Consider the following 21,336-nt stretch of genomic DNA (forward strand, 5'->3'; position numbering starts at 1 on the left):
CCATGTTCGCTGTACATATCTGTAGTATAATACAGTTCGATCGTGCGCTCCATGAATCACACAAAAAGAAAAAAAAAAAAAGAATTCTTGGAATTTCTACATGTTATATAGGTATAATATACATACCTATGATATGCCTGTACAATGTACCGCTGTAATGCATAGAACTAAGGCATTCGAGCAGCGTATGACTATAGATGATTCGAAATCGTCCTTAAATCATCCCGCCTCGGTTAATCCCGAGACACACAATTCACGCGAGCTTTAGGATTTTCGATTCCTTTTGTCTAGGCGCGATTCAAACTCTCTCGTTGTCGTGTATATAGGCCGAGGCGTACCTACGGCTCGTTAGGTCTTAGCGTGTTACAGGCTCGTATATTCGCAGGGGAACGATGCCGACGAAGGAGGAGCAGAAGAAGGATGAAAAATAGAAGTAAAGTTGAACGAAGAAGACGAAGGAGCCGCTGCTGGGTGGGCAGGAAATTGCTAAAGATGGAGCTTTCAGGCTTTTTCGCTTCTTCTCCTCGCCAGCTTTCGATTTTTCCCGCCTTATAGCGGATTTCTTTTTTACCTTCGTCTTGTTTCTTTTTCTCTCATTCTTTGTTTTTCTTGCCTCATACTTTATTCACTTTTTTCTTATACCCCGCGAACAATGAACCCGCACCCGGAAACCGGATACCTTGACCGATATCCCGGGCAAGATGAGTAACCGAAAAAACTGCACCGGCGATTTTTCAGGGTCGAATGTGTGAAAAATTTCATCTCCACAACGAAACCGCAACGCCGTAAAAAATTTGCTCCAAAACCGCTGCCGCATGCTTCCGGGGGAAATTTTTCCACAGTAAAATACCGCGGAAATTTTCTCCCTACTCCCGTTTCACGGCTCGAGGTAAACTTTCTCGACTCTTGTGCGCGCGTGACGTCATCGTCCTCCCTTTTTAAGTCAGCTGAAACTCGAGGGATGCGGTTGGGATTTTTTACGCGGCAATAGGGGGTCGAAAAGAGGGATGAATTATGTCTGGTTAATTTAGTGGGACACTCGGGGATCCGAAGTTTGCGGGGAATCCCCGTATAAGCCATCGTCATCCGGTTTTACACCGCTGTTATAACGCCCCGCAGTCAGGATACGCGGTTCTCCGACTGCGATCTGGCGAATTTAACGTAGCCACGAGTATCTAAATCCTTACGTCCTTTGACGAGAACGAAGTGAACGAAGAGAATGATTCTCGCTCTCTCTTTGAAGGTCCCTGAATGACGAAGGATTATGCAACGTGTAGCCGTGGTTGGAAGATCTTTAACGTTTGACTCTGAAGTTGAACTTTGGGCTGCGGAATGCGAAACTTGAGAGCGAAAGTTTCATTAGATATCGCGATGTCTCCTGTACTCAAAAGAGAGAGAGAGGGAGACGATCGGGAGCCGAGGCTGTGAATTGAATTTCAATCTGGAACCAACCCGCGATTCCGCGTTCCTTATAACCGAAATTGGCGTCCGTTGTTCCATTGAAACAAACGTTATTGCATCGGCATCGGGACGTGACGTATTTCGCCAATTGTATCCTGTTTGAAGTTACATCTTTCGCGGCATTTCACAGCGACCTAGTTCTAATTTATCGAATTAATCGTCCGACTCGCGAAGCGTAAAATCCGTGCGAAAAAAGGGGTGGAAAAGCTTCGGGAAAAAGGTCACGCGTACTCTGATGTTGGAAATCCGAATTACAGGTGTAACGCAAAGTGTGTTCACCGAATTCTCGGGAGTAGAGGAGGATATCGTGTAATCTAAGAAAAAGTGAAGAGCGCCGGCAGCTTCCCTCGTTTAATTAAAAACCGTTGGAGGGTGCAGGCGTTAAAAAGTTTTGAGAGATCGGTAGGTATGCGTAGCCGCGTCACGGAGCGGGAATGATATATTGGTAATAAGGTGAAAGTTTTCATCCTAAAATCGCGAGAAATATTTGCGAAATTTTAATCACGAAAGCTCGTCTCGCGTTCGCTGCATAATTTCCGCTCGATCTTCCGTTCTTGAAAACAATCAGACGTTGTTTCCACTCTCGTATATCTCGGATCAATTCGCGGTTGAACAAACGGCGGAGAAGGCAAATACATAAGAGCTTATACCCTGCCTGCCTTCGAATTCGCTTCCGCTGATCTTGCGAGGAGAGGGAGAAGAATCGATTGTGAAATTTGGCGATGCGCGGAGAGACGATCGGTTCGCGAGGCTTGACAAAGGGAAATGAAAACAAAAGAGAAAAGGAAACAAAGAAGCAATACCTAAAACCGGACCTCCGACCGCCATCTTGGTCCTTCTCTTCTCGATCCCCGCTTCGCTTTATCCTTCCTTTCTCATTCGATCGCGCCTTATTTTCACGGACTCTTTCGACTTCCTCTTTTCACGTAACGAGCATCGAATCCTCTCCCACTTTCTTCCCTCGGGAATTGGCTGCCGTGCAGTCGTTGTCGTTGTCTCGTTTGATCAGCGGTGAAAAATAAATTGGTCCGCTGCTGCAGCTGGTTGATTTTCGAATTCTGACTCGACGATGAAATCCCGGAATTCCGTTGCCAAAGTTGTCGAGTATCGATTTCGCGTTAGTTTTCTGTGAATTTTCATCAAAACAATTCTTTTTCCCCCCCTCTTTATTCATTCTCACCGTTCGCTAGGGTTTTATATTCTCTGAACGTAACCGGAAATCGCGTACACGCGTATCTGTGTTGTCCGATATCCGGTGCAAAAAATTTAAACAAAGAAACGGCACGGGAGTGGAAAAAATGTTTTGGCACACTCCTGTTCAATTCTCTTCCTCCACTCCCTTCGCTTTATGACTACACGTGTGTTAATAATTTCACCTCGACCGATAAAACAGATTCGATAATTTATTACTCTCTCCCGCGTCAATTGAGTAACGCTTCTTCGTCGCATGCCCCAAATCAATAATTCGATCCGTTATTTTTGTGTCGTAAAGTTGACGGATTTTGCTTGTTCACGCATGGTTACCTTGTTTTTTTTTAATTTATAACCGTGTACAGCCATCCGTGAAAATGGTTTGCTCACATGGAAAAAAAATACATCTCTTTTTCAGATTAACCACCGTTAATTGTTTTTCGAAAACCGTAAATCCGACTTTTCCAGTCCTCACTTATCACTTAATACACTTCGAAAGCTAACTACTCACAGGCACCGGATAATTTCTTTACAAATACGGTTGATCGCTGCGCCAATTGTCTCGGATAATTATAGAGAGTGGTCTTGATCCGCGATCGGATTTCGCGAAGTGGTTGAAATTCGGCTAAATAGCTCCAAGTCCCGAATACATTTCGCAGGTACCTACCAAATCGTAGAGAATCGTCGACCGCAGACCAGGGCTTTCGTTATACGTAGTTATAGAATATACATAACTACACATACAAGCGAGGCGTGCCTGCAGCTTTCCTGGAGTAACTGCGTTTAATCCAGATTTGCATATTCTAAATTAAATAATTACCATATTTTCCCGATTAGTTTAATATTTATAGCGCGAATATTAACGCGCGTAGGTATGATATGTGTAGAGCGTACGTTGTACGTTTAATCCTATATGATCGTAATTACAGAGGATCGGAAAGGAACCCACTATATTACATTACAAGGTAGTAAAAAAGACTCGCGAAATAACGCCGCGGGCTCATCACTCTAATTTCAATGTCAATGTTAATTTTAATTTCAATTTTTCGCGACCGAATCACCTCTGTGTACGCGAACGCGTGAATCCAAAGACGAGAGCTACGGGATTAGGAGCTCGATAATTAGCCTTTGGTCCTCTAGTCGAGCTGAAAAGGATTTTCAAAGGAATTTTATCAGCATGAAGTAAAAGAAGGAGAAGAAGAAGAAAAAAAGAAAAGTAAACGATCCATCATAATTCGATTTCCGAAGGCGTCGGCGTCGCTCCCTTGAAAGGGCAACTAAACCGTCGCCTCATGAGCGTACATCTGATTACGGAAAATACGATTCGAATGAAAGGTCGTCTCCCGAACGGCGGTCTGCTTTTATATTCGAACATTTCACACAGGGTGGAGAAAAATTTTTAATTTATTTAAATAAAGTATTTCCTCGCTCGCGCCAATCGTAGAATATTTTATAAAGTTAACGTACTCGAGTGAAATCTTTTCATCGTCAAAAAAATAACGAGGCTACGATTACAAGCTAATCGCTCACATACCGTTGATTTCCTCTATCCGCCGGTAATTATAGGGTCGAAACCGCGGTGAAATAATGAAATAAAGAAAATATATTTCCAAGTATGATTCCCGAATCTGGGTCAATTGATGTGCACGAATGTCCCATCCGAAGAACCGCTCGAGTATGGCTCCTCGCACAAGCTCAGATGCCTGACAGAGAGAGCAAGAGAGAGAGAGAGAGAGAGAGTGAGAGAGAGAGAGAGAGGGAGGAAAGGAGGGCGAATAGCGACTGGGTTGGGTGGTAATTAACCCACAGAACGGGGAGAGAAAGGGAGGCCGAGGGACGGGGGTGATATTTCAAGGCTGGAGCCGGGAGGATTTGAACGGAAGCTGCACAGGTACGTCCGCCGTTTCCCGATTCAAAGGGAAATTTCAAATCGTTCAACAATGCGGGGATGATCGTTCGATTGGCGGTAATAACGGGGCCGCAGGACTGAAGCTAGCTGACTAATGAATCGCTGATCAATTCATTATATTGCGTACCGTGGCTATACACGTTCGGTATGATGTGTAAAAGCTTGAAGAGAGCCGAATTTCCAACAGAGACGGGGGTGATTAATCGATACCTAATGACGCGGATCGGTTCGCCTTGTGCTGTAGCGATCTCTTCGCGATTGTCGTTCAAAGAGTTTGACAAAGGTGTTCTCGTCATCGGAGGTCTCTGGTTCTTATCGTAGTCGTTGGGTTAATTCGATGTCGTCGATTAAGGATCAATTATTAATTATCTTGTGTATTGAAAATTGGCGAAAGTGAGGTAATCGTTTGAAAATCTATAGCGATGTTGTTACATTTACGCTAATTTATAGAGTTGACGTGAGGAAAACCAACATTTTTATGTGTACAAATGATGAGAAATTTTTTTTCTCCCAGTCATGTTGCTAATAACTTAACACATCGATCCTTAACGCAGGATAGGAATGTAAATAATTTTTATGTATCAACCTTTTTCTCTCTGATAATTATTCGAATCCTTTAGCTAAATTTTCACGCTAGTGGGAGTTCGGATATTATATCTTATAAAAATCTATCGCCTTACAGAACGAGATCGATCTATAAACATTTATTTATCAATACGAAAATTTTTTACGTACAGTTGTAATTTTATTTCGTGGGTGATAAAAGTGTACCAATTTAAAAAAAAAAAAGTTTAAAGTAATGTAAGCCATAGATTCAAATAATGCTCGCATTTCAAAAAATGTATCGTCACGTACAACGAATAGAACACAAGTACATTTTATACCCATATGAAAAAAAAAAGAAAAAATGCGTATCGAGAAATTCCTTTGGCTATTATTTACCTCGAGTGAAAATATCGCATCGGATATATTTCGCACATTGTCACGGGGTTGGATGTTTCGCTCGAATTGTTACACGCAAGAGTGTGGGTAAAAGGTAAATAATAATCGCGCGATAGAAAAACCGGACAATGGTGTCCCACCCTCGAAACTCGAGGTTCAAATGTATACCCGCCCATACGCACAACGTATACCTGCAAACGGTTACGTATTATTCTTCAAGTTATTGGATACCGGGAGGGATTCGTGGGGCTGTTCAGAGATAAGGAATCGGGGGCGGGAAAAATCGAGAGGGCAAAGAGGGAGGGGGGTGGGGGTGTGGACGGTGATCGACGTGGCAACAGTATTGACACATATTCCACGTAGCAACTGTGGTTCTATCTCTCTCTTCTAACACCCAACCTGCAGGTGGTAAGGCTCGGAGCGTCGAGAATAAATGAGGGAAAAAAACCCGAGGACGTCCCTTGAACGTGAGCGTGATCACCTCTAATTTTACAGATGTAGGTAGTCCTCGTTTCTCCGCATTTTTTCCTCCTTGGAATTTTTCTTTTTTTTTCACTCTTTCCCTCTCCCTCTCTCTGCTTGTCTTCTCCTCTCCTTCTTCTTCTTCTTCTTCTTCTTCTTCTTGTTTTCTTCCGCCTTGTTTCGTCCCGTTTGTTTCGCATCGTGACAAATTACATCCCCTTTCCTAAAGCCGCGGCGAATATCGTCGCCAAGAAATTTGGAAAAAGACGAATGAATATTGGCAACGGTTTCCCTCGCTTCTCTCTGACATCAACTAATTCCGATACAATGAAATCGATAAAACTGTGACACATACGTGTGTTTCTTATCTGTTTTCAACGACTTTGTATACCGATTCGGGGCGATAAAATAGCCGACGAAAATTGCTGGTGTTTCGAAAGACGAGGATACATGGCGTGTTTTTCGTTTGGTTCGAATCTGCCGGATCAACGATATGATAATACTTGCTATATTTTATTCATCTCGATGACGGCCGAAGCATTATTTAAAGAAACGAGAATAAAACGAACGGTCTCAACGTTTCAATCACTGCTGTGCTCTCCGCCGTATTTTTCAGCAGCATTAACCGCGATCTAATCTCTCAATTTGATAAAGGAATCGTACAAATAACGAGCGAAAAAGTGGGAAACGCGTAAGATGGAAATGCAACAATTTCTGCTGTTGGTAAAAAAAAAGAAAGTGTTGACTTGTATACCCGTGATAAAATTTTATCGTATTTCTAACCGGGTAGTGCAGAATCGACACTTTATATACCTTCGCTGCAAGCTTCATGCCACTGCACCGGAAGTCTCGGGCGTTGGAAAATGCCTCGGGGGACAGTAAAAGGTTACGCTGCATAGGCCATCGAGTCTTTTTACTCCTTAACCCATTTCTCCCCATCGGCCTCGTCCCAATCCTCATCCTCAACCTTCCACCTCCTCGGTACCGATAATTCTGCCAAGAGTCGTTCGCACGGAATTTTCATCTCGGTTTTTTTGACGCGTCAAAGAGCACGCATTAACCCGGATTCGGGCCGTCGAGATAATACGCAGATACCCAGTTTTTGGCTCCCTGGCCAAGACACAACGACGGTCCTGCAATGGCCGTACTTACATTTGTAATTCGTTTATTGTATTGCCCAGCCGAGTCCAATCGCGAGGATAATTCATTTCTTCTAGGCATGGTTGAGCGAGATGTGTGTCGGAGGAAGGGAATAAGTGCGCAAAAAATGCGAGTAATATGTGTAGCCGAAGGATGGATGTGTTCTTGGAAAATGAATTATTTCGTCTTGGATAACCTTTCTACCTCTATCGCGAGTGTAATTATCCTCTTTCTCTCTCTCTCTCCCTCTCTCTTTCTCTCCACGTAGTTTAATAAGGAAATTTAACGACGTCGTTGAGACTTTGCCGGGAGGAGTCGAGACCCGTCATTCTAGGGATATAAGGTTGGTCCTGATTCCGGGAATCGTGTGGGTGACAACGAATCGGATGATGAAAGCAGCAGCAACAGCAACAACAAGAAAAGAACAAGCCGAGGGTAACGGAGAAGAAGATAATAACAAACATCATTCCGTGAGAAACGGAAAATTTAATGAAAGGCCTAACAGGTCGTTTCAAATTTCCCGCCCTCTCGCTCTCGCTCGTCTCACTGGGAATCTTGGGAATGTTATGCAGGGTGGCCAACACAAGCAGGTTGCGGAAAGTGCGCGGGATGAATAAATACATACCTATACACACACACACATATATATATATAGATATCACGTATATATGACATAAACGTCCGTGTTTAAATATATTTTACGAGCGAAGATAGGCGTGAGCCCGGCACGTCGAATCCCTGAGCGATAAAATGCTCAACGTGAATTCGAATGGTTGTTTTAATTTTAATTTTTACCGCTGTACTTAACTCTTCGACTCCGGGTTACAGCGTCTTTATACCTATTCTGTCGTTACTGGTTTATAATTCAAACGTTCATCGCGTACCGAAGGTTTCAAACCTGTATTTCTCGTCGACATTTAGTTTTCATAAGACTCCAGCTATACCGAGAATTAATCAAGTGAAACGGAACAACGCGGTATAAGAATGTAATTTAATATTACTGCCGCAGTTTTTATGTCGTTTAAATTTCGCGCGCAATTTATTTCTGACGTACGTCATGAGCGAAACGCTGGGTTTTCCGAACACCGCGGCGGGAGATTGAAAAGTGACAAATAATCGTGGTCAGTTTAAAACATGACAAAAATAGTCTCCAAAATTCATTAAAATTCTATTTCTGATGAGTTTTCGTTTATTTTTTATCCTACGACTTCGCTGTTTTTCATTACTTTCGTCGAGGTCAGCATATCCGCGACATATAATACATATAAGCTTCCGGCGAATGGTAGGAGAACTCTGCATAAACTTTTCCGCGAATATAAAGGCGAGCATGGGTAGCGTAACGACGTCGAAATACAAAATATAAAATTCGCTTCACGATATGCAGGATTGCGGATTGACTATACGCGTATAACGCGGCGGGAGTTTCGCTCGTATTGGGGAAGTTCAGACGATAAATCCCGCACATGCTAATGTTGGTAGAGCAGTTTGTCTTCGATGCTGCCCTTCCGCCACAAGCCCCTATGCTAATCGCCCATTTTCATATTTGAATTCGTGATATAAACGTTTTCCTGCGTGCGCGGAACCGAGCTTGTTCATTTTTTCGCAACCCCCAATTCAAGTCCGCCCTTACAAAGTGTAAATCCGAGAAAGATGGCGGCGAAGACAACCGCAGCATCAGCTGACCCGTATTCGGTGTTAAATTATGCGAATAGTATATATCCGGGTAAATCCGATAAGTTAAAAGTCTGTTATTTCGTTGTACAGCTCGGTTATGAATGAGTAGAAAAAAAAATGGGCAAAGGAATCACGGTTTCACCCTCAAATTATACGACCGGTGATCGTGTATGTACGTACCCTCAAGACCCAAGACCCCTTATCGAATTCTTGAACACCAACGACCGTGAATCCCGAGTTCAGAACAGCGGAGGCGCTGTTTAAATTCCTGCAATACCCCGTTAACGGTGGGTAAATTCGGTAAAGGGCGTAAGAACAGACCCTTGATTAAACCATCCTGGAATTAAGCCGAGGGTGCGACAACCCTCGCACGAAGAAACAAGCTCTCTCACAAACCGGAACATACATACCTATACCTAAATATAAAGCTAAAGTCAAGCAAAAGTCTCCTGACGCCTTCCCCCGGAGAATTTTGAAAAGTGGGGGGGGGTTACACTCGTACTACATTAACCCCAAACCAAACGGGGTGGTCTCCCACACTTACTTACCCCCGATGTTGTTGCGCATCGCGGTTTAAATGTGATAAAACACTGCTGCTTGGTGGATAAAAGAGGTAGAGGGAAAGGGGTGGGGGATAGAAAATTTTCACCAAATGGGTATAATGTATATTCCCATTGGCATTATCTTGTAATCGCCTTTACGCCCACCTCTTATTCCCACGAGTTTTCCTTATCAACGGGAGCTTTCGCCAACCAATATCACGACCCTCATCCTCGTCTCAAGCCGCAAATCCTCCCTCCGAGCTCTCGGCCTCATACAAATACAGGTATACGGGGTTCTATTTTGGGGTTGAATTATACCTGTAACATTCGACACGTGCAGATCACCGGTCGCATCTTTGGTTACAACACCCCGCGGGGTGGATGACAAAAAAAAAACAAAAACGAAAGAAAGAAGCAAAAAAACGAGAATTTAACACAGCCGTATTTTCGCCTTATCGTCCGAGCAGTGCCACCTTTGACGGTTATATAGGTACACACACACACACACACACACATATATATATACACGTTTTTCTATACCTTATACGAGGTACTTTCTCCTCGGTGGAAAAGCCGCTTTTAATCTGGTAACGACTACTATACGACAGGGTGGGAAAATCTCTTCGAAAAGAGAGGTAGATGACGGAGAGATTTCGGCGAGTCGGGGAGAAGAACTTGGTCCAGGCCATTAATCCTTATAGCGTTGCACGAGAGCTAGTTCTCGCCTTCGAGAGGAGAACAGTTGCGTAATCCTACTTCCCGAGCTTTTTGACGCCGTGCCGACGAGATTACCCGGCACTCTTCCCCCATTTGTTTCCCTCTCTTTATTTCTCATTCGCTTATTCTCACCGTGAAAGCTACGAGTCTCGTTTGCTCCGACGTAATTACCACCTGCAGTTGGATATCAGTTTCTGTTTATTCTCGGAACGTGAAAATCCCATTTAGAGTTTACGAAAACTGAGTTTCCTGAGCTTTGAAAAGATCGAGGGTGAGGGGGGTCATCAGCGATAACGGGAGGAGAAAAATCAACTTTTCATGTACCTACGGTCTACGTGCCCGATATTAAACTGTCGTCTTAGGGTGACTTTTCAACTCTGCGTCGTGATGAAAACGCTAAAGCTCCCAAGTTTCCTTGCCCCCGGAATTGCTTCCGGTACAACAATCGACGTATTGTGACCGGGTTCGATTTGACGAAAGAAATAACGACAACTCGACTCCGGGATCGAGGGGTTTTTTTTTTTCACCCTCACTTAATGTCGAATCTGCACGTTGGTCTGCTTAATTACCGTACGACGATCGAATGGAAGCGGTATGAGATCCATGCGAGTAATTCCTTTTCGAATGATTTCTGATTTCTCTGCTCGCAGCTGGTAGCTCACGAAAGACGATTGTCCACCTCGGCTTCCCGGACAATGGCCGCGATGAGTTTGGGTTTCATTGTGATGGTTACTCCGTGGACAATTCAGGAAGTGGTAGCGGCTTGTACAGGAAGCAAACCGCCCCCCTTCCTAGATTTCCTAGCCACATGGCTCGCCCTTTCCAACAGCTTCTGGAACCCCTTTCTCTACTGGCTGTTGAACAATCACTTCCGACGCATCTCCAAGGAGCTTCTATACACTAAGGTAATATTTTCTCACCATTGCCCGCTCTTGTCTTTCCCCTGACTTAAAGAAGACGATTATATATCTAAGATTCGTTACAACTTTTAATACTTTTTTCGGCCGAATTTGGAGTTAGGATAATAGTGACTTTTTATTCTGACTGAGATCAGAGCTTTCGAAAATCGTTTTCTTATAGTTCGGAAAAATTTTACCTCCTTGCTGTGTCATTTTTTTTAATTTACCTAATTTGTTTTTCATTGCTTTGCATTTCTACAGATCTTATGCAGACCAAAGCCCCTCGGTCCCAAGCAACACTGTTGTGCAACAAGTACAGGGGGACTGGACATCTGTAGTATCGGTGGCTTAGATCTGTCTGGTAAGAGGAATAAATTTCTCTAAACAAAAAATAAATCGCTCGAGTTTTTTTTTTTTATGGTTTTCCTTTTTTCCGTTTTCTTTTTTTCACGTACGTACGATCGACCGAGGCGAAAAGTTGGTTTCGTTGTATATACTCGTGCCTTAAAAGTTGAAGTGAGGGTTGCAGGAAGCGTGATGAAACTTTTCTTTCTGTATTCTACTTTTATCAACGGTGCCATCAAGATAACAAAAATAAATAAATAAACAGTAATAACAGTAAATAAAAATAATACGAAGGGGAGAAGTTTTATTCCAGTACTTTATATTATACTTATATACGTATACATAAACACCTACCGACTTCTATAAATAGTTGTTGAGATTATAGTTGAATCTTGATCAGCTGTAGCCGTGTATATAGATTCATTCTATTACACGATGTAATTACGTTAATTAGATGAACCCGATAATTGTACACTGACTTTAAATCCTTCTGAAGGCTGGACGGTGAACTGCCGTCTCATTTGTAAAGTAAAGTTTCCTGGAATGACGATAATTTTTCTCAACCCTTCTTGACTTCCCCTTCTTCTCATTCGTAATTAAAACGACCACGCAATCACGCTTGCGAGTCTTGAATGTTAAAATCGACGTCGATTATTTCACGGATTCGGTATTTAATATAAAATTTACTTTTTTTCAGCAACAGCTGATTATTAAATATATAATTATATGTACCTGTATACGTTGTATACGTGTGTGATCATTGGCCATTCGTAGTAAGAATTTATGACCTGCGGTATTGAAGTATACATTTATACATATATATATATATATATATATATATAAGTGTTCCATGCATTCGCTGTATGTATATTATACTGGCAATTCCAGTCACATGCACCGCGGTCCATTAAGTTCACCGTACAGTAAAATAGCAATTAATTAATGCTGCCGCACCGCGATGTCGATGCAAAAACCGATATTAAAAACCAGTTTACCGAGTCGTTCGTATTTCTATAGCATTGTTCGACGCGATAACCGAGTGGCGTTGTGTATGATACTCTCGTTTTATTTTCATTTACAATGCTAATATACAGTGCATCTCTCGATCGTTGGATTTATTTTCATACGGTCGTTCATTTTATCGACATTAACTTGCGAACTCAAAAAAAAATTGATTCGTTAACAGGTACTTTGGAAGGTACAAAGGTTTTTGATAAAAGCGGATCCAATATCGCGGTTAGAAATTAAGAAAGGCTAAATAATTATTGAACTTGATGATCACATGTCTTCCACATTTTGCACAGGTATAGTGAAATCAGAAACGAAGCGTCGTTATATCTCCTAGTGCATCGATTTTGAAAACATCTTCAAGTCGGTCAAAATTAACTAAAACAATTCACTTTGTATGGAATCAATCACAGCTTCCTTTCTACCTCCGACAATCAATCGTGCAGATTTTGGAGTGATTTATTCGATTTCAAGTCCCCTTGAAGCTTTGTAATTAATGAAAATCACGAAATTCATAGATGTAAAAAAATGTGGACACCTTTATCGCGGAAATTACTGATTCTTGGGACTTGTGTCTATGAGAATATGTAAACTGAGAAGAATTTCATTTGTTACAGTAACTAGAAAAATTTAGTAAAACAGGCATCGTTAAAAAAACTGTTTGAACATCGTTGGAATTACGAAAAACGAGATACGCCTAACCATTTTGCGCTATCGTCGATCCTCTTTTGGTAATTGCAACGCAAAATCAGTTTGTTCGGTTTACTTTACTTCTTTAGTTAAACAAAACTTTAACATCAATTTGTCGTTGCACAAGCATTAAATTTTCCACCTAGAACCATATTTTTCGATTGTTGTAAAAAATGAAAATAGTCAAGGACCGAGCGGTAACCTTAACTAAAAATTTCTCCCACAATCAGCGTAGGTATAACATGATGAAAATCCAGTTTGCTGGGTCCTTTAGATTTCTCGAGTTCGGTTGCCGAGGTAAATATCTGCTTTCAGGCATGGAACGATGCTCGATGGAGAGGTGTTCAATGGGGCGATGTTCCTCCCTCTCTTTGGCGACGACGCCGCCGCCTCTTCCTTGGGAAACGGGACCGTCTTGCGTCGGCGTCGGCGTCGCTGGTGGAAGAGAAAGCCCGACGTGAGTGCGGAGTGTCGCCACGCAGACGGAGGACGAGCCATCCTCCCCTGATCACTGCAGTTAGTACTGCGTGGCGGCGCGACTTATCGATAATTACTGCACTCGCCATCCTCATCCTCATTCTCATCCTCATCCTCATCCTCATCCTCATCCTCATCCTCATCCTCATCCTCATCCTCATCCTCATCCTCATCCTCATCCTCATCCTCATCCTCACCTTCGTCTTCGCCGCTGCCGGATCGAAAGCTTACCCGACTTGCTGACGCGATTAGTAATCAAAATTCAGTTTTGCCGGAAGTTTGAAGAAGAAGAATTCTTCAAATTTAGTAGGGAAAATATAACTGTAATATAGACATGAAATTCAGGAATTAACAGCTCACTGACTTCATTCATTCGATAATATCATGCCAAATTTTATACCCATTTACTTTCTTTTTTTTTTGCTATATTCTCAGCAACTTTCGAAGAAACGTTTGTTTATTTAGTTATTTGCTTTTGTGAAAGCCTGAATATGATTATACATTTGTGTCATATTTGCCGAACAAAAAAAAATGATGCGTGAAAATTAGCACTAGCTACGTATATAAATCGCGTTTTATATAAATATATTATATGTAATACTACGATAAACAATGTTATATAAAATAGTAACGGTTGCCAATTTCGAAGCGATAATAAATTATTGAATATATTCGATATGACGTATACATTATGTAAATAATAATATATAACGGAACATATAAAAGTACGTATTATGTAAAAAATCAATCAAAGTATGTATATGTAAAAACTCTAGTTGTATACGTTCACTCGTACATACATATACTGGAAATTCAATTTCGAAAGTTTTCAATTACGATTATTATTTACAATTTGAATTATCGTACCTATAAATATTGGTTCAGAATCTCACGGTGTGTGAGAAAAAGTTAACGCTGGGTCGAATTGTGCTTCGAGGCGGGAAAACAAGGGAGAATGAAAACAAATTGATAATTAGATAATGGACCAAATGGACTGCGTGATTATTTGTAATCTCATAGTCGCGTTATAAATTTTATTTTCGTTTTTCATTATATAATTATACGTGTAATATATACCTCTGATCTCGCATGGCGTAGGAAAATTACTAAGATAATGTGTTTTTATTATTGAAATACTTGTATCGTTCCTCAAGACACAAGAGAGAGAGAGAGAGAGGGAGGGAAAAAAAATGTGTTCATTAAACGTATTTTAATTTAATATTCAAAGTGTCTTGAACAGTTTTAGACTTTTTGCCAGAATTAAAATGATCAAGAACTGCCACGTACTTTCAGAAATTACGTTACTTACGAATTATCCCTCTTCTCAGCACATTTCCGCATAATCACTTATCGCACTTACTTTTGTTCGTCGGTCGTAAATTATTACATTACTGATGAATTAATGAATCAATTTCACCAAGGCACTTGTGAAATCGGATAATGATTCGGAATTGTATTAAAATTGCGTATAACTTTACGGCTCGGTTGAAAATGATTAGATATAAGTGTATAAAATATAATGTATAATTAAAATCGTTATCGGGAGTTGATTATCGCTGCAGAGAATTAAAACCATATTAAATTGAGCTGTGAAATGTGTACGTGGAGAAAATGAGACGGTGTATTACGGTGTCTGCAGATGCGGAAATAAATTCATAATCCTCGGATATTCATTCTTCGTTGTTATATATCATGTGCATATAAATACATCTATTTTACTTTTTTCGTATTACTTGTCTAGGTAAAGAAATAAATAAAAATCAACGTAATCGCGAGTAAATTGTAGCGAGCGAAAGAACGAGATAAATGAATAAATGTGAGAGAATAAAAAATAATTATACAACATAATGATAAAATAACGGTTGTAGATATAAATTTGAAACTTTTGTTACAAATTCGTACGTAGGTTCATATTGTCTTTATATTCGAAATATTGTTACGTGTACGGTGTTGCGCGTGTGCTGCAAGAGAAACCTGAAATTTTCTAACCGATATAGGTAATGCAAAAAACTTTGCCGGCGATTACATGAAAAAAAAAAAATAAGAAGAACAATTAAATTTTAATTAAACGCACAAGCATAGATCGGCGGATAATTTTTAGATAGCAATTAATCCTATATAATTATAATCTACATAATTCAACGTGTAATAATGTAAAACTTTCTCGTACACGCATAATATAATACGAAGCAATTACCTTGTATACAAGATTCATCCCAAAGACTCAAGCAATATCGAGGCGAATTGACGTACAATCGATATAAATACAATTTTACGAGACGATCGAGATTATTTTCCGTCTCTCAATTTTTATTAAAAAAAAAAAAAAAAAAAGAAACGCACAACAAACCATCGCATGTTATTGCAATAACATCTGATGATTGTTTTAGTGCAGTTTCATTTTCCATAGATTCTGTGTCTTGCAAAAGATTTCATTGAAACGAAAACATGCATACGCCTCAACGCATTTCTCAACAAGGTTAGTGATCAACGATTACCGATTGAAAACGCTAACGATAGATTACAATGCGGGTAATGCCATCATACAGATCGTCAAATATCCGAATCGAAGAAATTTATTATACACATACATCCGATATCGTGTTTATGTATCCTGTAAAACTGTTGTTCTGTATAAAGAATATAAAGAAACATAAATAATAAGATAAGACTGCACGCGTGCAGCGACGTGTTTTGACGTTAATGAACGTTTAATGAAATAATCAATTAATTAATATACATATGTATATCCACACTATGCGAAAAAGAAGCACTGTTATATCAGCGTAATTTCAAACAATAATATATACGAGATTTTTAGAATAAATGTTCCGCTTTCATTTCGTTCCCGGTTTTTTTTCTTGTCGTTCATTGTTGCAGATATTCAGAATAAAGCTAATCACGTGGGAAAATTTATCAGAATAAAAAAAAAATCCAACGTACCGTACAAGGTACGTATGTATATGTATACCAGCGCGAATTTATCTGTTTTCTGAAAAGTAATAAATGAAGTACTTTTCTTCTCGCGCACAGTGAGAAATCCGTAAATTGGTCTCAGTGCTCGCGTAACAAGACTGAAACTCGTTTTTTACCAATCGAAAAATAGAGACTCGAAGAGCGATAATGAAAAAAGAAAAATAGACGAGGAAGAAAAAAAAAAAAAGCTCCATAACCGAGATATCGACGCCGGTGAAGAAATATTGGTTCAACTTATTTATTTTTCAGGATGAAATACTAGAGGGACGGTGTACAGCTTCGAAGAAAACGACGCCATTACCCATGATAACCCTGGATATGAAAGTGCAAACGTATAATATTCGGTATTAAATCCCCAAACAATATTTATCGCGTACGATGTACGTTTCGACGAATCGTCAAGCTTGCAGGAAAAAAAACGCAGGAAACTTTCTGATTGAAAAATTCGAGTGTTGGAAGAAAATTGTAACACGACCGAATGATTACGCTGATGAGCGACAAGATTTCTTATTTATTTCTTTTTATTTATATATATATATTTCCTTTCTTGCTGTTATTCTTTTCCCGGCAACAACTTTTCCCGCGATACAATCTTTTGGGCAAACCAGTCGGCGTCTGCTTGTCGCCCATATTTTCGCGGACGAGCGAACAAACGCCGAGGCCAGAGGCGTCGTCACCGGGTAAAGAATGCCTTCCGTCCATTTTCCACCAGCATCCGGCCTCTCTAATCTCCACCCCTTCGAGTCTGCAGATATTCCCGTCTTCTCTCACCCCTCCTGCTGTTTTTCTGCTCTCTTGTTTTTACACCCCCTCTAATTGTTTCTGAAACGTTCGGCCCAGATAGACCGCTCTCTGCCTATATACCCACTCTATCATCCCCAACCCTTACACTTGTACCGCAGACGCTCCATCTTCTCTCGTACAGTGATTTATGCGATTTGTCACGGAGTGACCAACGGAATTTCTACTCCGGTAGGGCTTTATTTATTTTTATTATACACGCATATTCGAACTTGAACAGCTGTGTATGATTGACTGAAAAAAAAAAAAAAAACAAGAGAAATTTTCTTCGGTAAAGAACAATTTCATCACCGTATATGTATGTAATAATTGCGAGCCGTGCAGAAAAATGTAGAAAAACGTTATTTTCTTTTCTTCCAAGTCGAATTTTAGAGGGTTGTACGCATTTTCCTATAGCTGAGTAAACTTTACTCACGCAACTTACTCCCTTACCGGTTATCTCGTTTATTTTTTCCTCTATCTCTGCCTCGGGTTGTGTCTGTGAATTTTTCCCGAGTCGCGATACAGAGTTTCAAGGGTGAATAAAATTTCACGGAACTCGAACCGCGAGCAAATCTGCAAAAGACGTACGTCATGGACGATAGAATCCCTTGGATATAACTTTTAATTCGAATACAGCCGTTCACTGTACTCCACTCCTCAAACTTGTGAAATTCTGTTGGACAGTTTTGGAAAAGTTAAAATCTAATTCGCGGGTAAAGATTCAGTCTCGTACGAAGACTTAGATCCGATTACTTTTCCTGCGCCAATCAGGATAAACTCGTGAAAATACTTTGTCGTCTCGTTCCGTGATTTGAATAGTTTGAAACGGGATCCCGAGCGTCAGTTTTCCACCGAAATCCTGCCGCTGAAATCCGTCGTAACAATTACTTCATGGATAATTTGATACGGGGGATGAAATTTATTTACCCGCGCTGTGTTAATGGAGACTTTTGCCTTCATCCCCACGTCAAAAGTGATGATAACGCAGTGTTACACTTCGGTTATATAAGTTGACTAACGTGCTTAATTAATTGCAGCTCGTCAAGCTTCAGTTTATACAATGTATGTATAATATGTATATACGTATGCGTAGATACAACGTAGGTACTAAATTCATTCCGACTTTCGTAAAGCGTTGGGGTTGAATCATTTTCGGAAAACGTGGCCCGAATGTTTACCGAGTTTCTCGCTACGTATAATTTCTGATTTTCTTTACACGCGAGTGAATTTTGTAAAACCTTGCAAATCGCGAATTCTAATTCATCGTTAATAATTACGCCATTGCATTACGTTATATAAATTTTCTTCACACCCCGTCCATTTATCTCGCTCTTGCTTTTATAATTTACGAGCAGAAAAATACGAGCCGAATTCCTCGGGGTGCGATATTGCCGAAGAGGTGAAACGACTGGCAGGATTCGGCTATCTGCTTCGAGCAGCGAGAAACAGATGCTCTCCCTCGGGATTCCGAAGTCTGATTATCGACGATCGAGTCGCCCGATATGATATTCGGACACACAGCAGCCGCTTTTTCGAAGGACTCGTGTCTTCTGCAGGGAAACACGGTTCGCGTCGATTTTCGCGATAAGCAGTAGCAGCGATTAGTTTATACGTGTGTGCCTTTATAGCGGCATTAATCGATTGAGGTTGGATTTTGTCGGGTGGTTCTTAATTACCTTAATTGTACCGGAGAAGTAACAGCCGTTGAAGCATAAATTCATAAATCACGATAACAAAGGACCTCTTCTTCGGTAAAAATTTTAAACTCCATTTAAAAAGAGCTTATCGTCTCACTTTCTGAACCAATTTAACGCCCCGCAGTTCGATTTTAATTATCTGTAATTAACCGCGGTAATTTCTATCGCAAATATCAACCGCAGCTTTCAATCATTCGCCTCAATTTACCGAACCCTGTTCTTATTGACTGGCTATTCCACGGCGTTTAATCACTCGAGTCTATATCCAACTCACGCGGAAAGGCATTCACACATACCTATACGTGTATACACCATATGAATTATTCATTTCAATCCTGAAAGAAACTCCCTGATCGCGACGTTTCGTCGATATTTCGATTACATTGCTGGGAATAATCGATACAAAGATGAAATAAAAAAAAAGTGTGCAGCTAGACGTAAGTGAAAATAGATATTTTCGTACGGTTACAGTATACGCGAGATCGTCTTTGTCGGAAACGATATATTTTATGTCGAATAAAATCTATGTAGGGACTATATTTCTTTGTCTCGAAAAACTATGGCCGTATTCCGCGTTTTTGGGGGCAATAAAGTTTAACCCCTGTATACGTGTACATTCGGCTATATCACAAGGCCGCACGTACAAACGTACATACATACCTAGCATCGTTCAGCAAGGGAAACATTTATTCTATTATGGCGGTTCGTATCCTTGCCGTCCACCCTTCGCGAGTGGATCCATAAGCACGCGAATAAAATTTGAGTCAAGACTTTGCCGTCCCATTTTCCCCGCGGTAACAGCGAAAAGAAACTTTACACGTGAAACCGATTTACATCCTTTTAGTCGAGTAATGGTCGTGAGATCTTTAACGTAAAATTAGCGTCCCTGCAGAGCAATATGACGGTGAATAGAGAGTAATCAGAGCAGATCGTTTCAGGTAATTGTAGAGACATTAGGGGCATCTAAAGGCTCGTGTAGGCTATTTGACTTTTGTTTAGCTACATTCAGTCGATATTCCGCAAAAGCGGTTAGAAAAAAATTTAGTCCCATCATTAAACGCAGGTTCCTCAATTCGCAAATTTTTTTCCGGAAGACGACGTCTTTCCGAGTCCGAAGAAGTACTTTTTTCCCATTCGATGCTCCGTCCATATTTTAGTTCTGTGCTATTACCGGTCATTTCCTATTTTCTATATGAGAAAAAAAAAAACAACATCAACAGCAACAAAAAAAAGGTTCAAGGCTCGTACAGGTCGGTGGGAATCGCAGGTTTGTAAAGTAAAATTTGAGCTTGTCAAACTTGTCGAATATGTTGAGGTTATTTGAACATCGCAGATATGCAACGTAAGGAATTGTTACGCCATATTTCACCAGAAACGCGACTCGACGCGGAGTGAAATATTTTCTGTTTATTCAGTCGATGGCTCCCGGACATGGGGAGCATATCCTGACCCAGGAGCCTCAGACCGAGGAACGAATATGATGGATATAAACTCGGACGTCCAGCGTAAACGGGGGCATATTTCACCCGGACGATCCGTGTCTGTCCATTCTACAGTATCTCGAACTCGGTGGGTATTTTTCCCAAAGACGCAGGTCGGCTTCCGGGTCGAGGCGAAGAAGGTGCAGCTTGGATGGGAAGAAAAATCGGGCGAGAAAACGGGGGAAAAAAGAGCGAGAAAGAAGCGGTGGATCAGGGAGGAAGAGTCATCGTCCGTAATCGGTGGTCGTTATCTCCCTTTCCTTCTCTTCCCTTCCCTGCATCGCACGATATTCCCCTTTCCTCGTTCACCACACCGTTCACCGTAAAGTGCTCGTAAACACCATAAAAATAGTCATTTTCCTCCATCAAAGAGTCCTGCCAAATTCTAGGGGCTTCTTTCGACGGAATGAAACATTCAGAGAAACGGACTTCCCGCATTTATATACATACATACTTGCCGGGGAGAATATCAGGATCAAGAAAATTTTCCAATGCTTCAATGCGAAGTGTCGTATGTACATAAATAAGCACCGGGGCTAATGGGACGATAAAAAGTTACAGAAATTTCGAAATTTATGTTATAAGAATTACGCATCAGTGGGCCTCGGTTTATCATCTAAAATATCAAAGAGAACCACACTCTGATATATAATCAACGTTACTCAAAGTGATAAAGTTTCTTGTAGAAGTATTGAAATCGTGTAATTAATTTACGTAACTACATATTCCAAAATTCGAATTCAGAAGGAAGAGGAATTAATCGATTTTAAACTCCCAAAGATTTTGAATCAAGAGGAACTCGTTTGGAAGTAAAATCAGTTTTTTTTTCTCCACCTCTCACAATAAGGTCGAATCAATTCCATTGAATTGAAAATCTTGTTAACTTTTATGTATAATATGTTTCAATTTCGTCGATTGATCGTTTTTTGCAGATGTCTACAT

General features: G+C 40.7%; 1 protein-coding gene across 4 annotated transcripts in view; it reads left to right on the forward strand.

Annotated features, from left to right (window-relative positions):
- The window catches only part of LOC124307609 (trace amine-associated receptor 9), a 75,122-nt gene extending 58,257 nt beyond the window's left edge, over window positions 1-16,865 (forward strand). For 3 of the 4 annotated variants that reach the window (XM_046769463.1, XM_046769464.1, XM_046769465.1), the window contains 3 exons: window positions 10,689-10,943; window positions 11,199-11,298; window positions 13,296-15,833. In XM_046769463.1, the coding sequence (XP_046625419.1) occupies window positions 10,689-10,943; window positions 11,199-11,298; window positions 13,296-13,441 (501 nt within the window). In that variant the 3' untranslated portion in view covers window positions 13,442-15,833. Of the gene's footprint in view, window positions 1-10,688; window positions 10,944-11,198; window positions 11,299-13,295; window positions 15,834-16,682 lie in introns of those variants that run through there. The other variant, XM_046769466.1, reaches the window with a different exon arrangement.
- The last annotated feature ends 4,471 nt before the right edge of the window (window positions 16,866-21,336 follow it).

This window comes from Neodiprion virginianus, chromosome 6 (genome assembly GCF_021901495.1).
Source record: "Neodiprion virginianus isolate iyNeoVirg1 chromosome 6, iyNeoVirg1.1, whole genome shotgun sequence".
NCBI classification, from domain to species: Eukaryota; Metazoa; Arthropoda; class Insecta; order Hymenoptera; family Diprionidae; genus Neodiprion; species Neodiprion virginianus.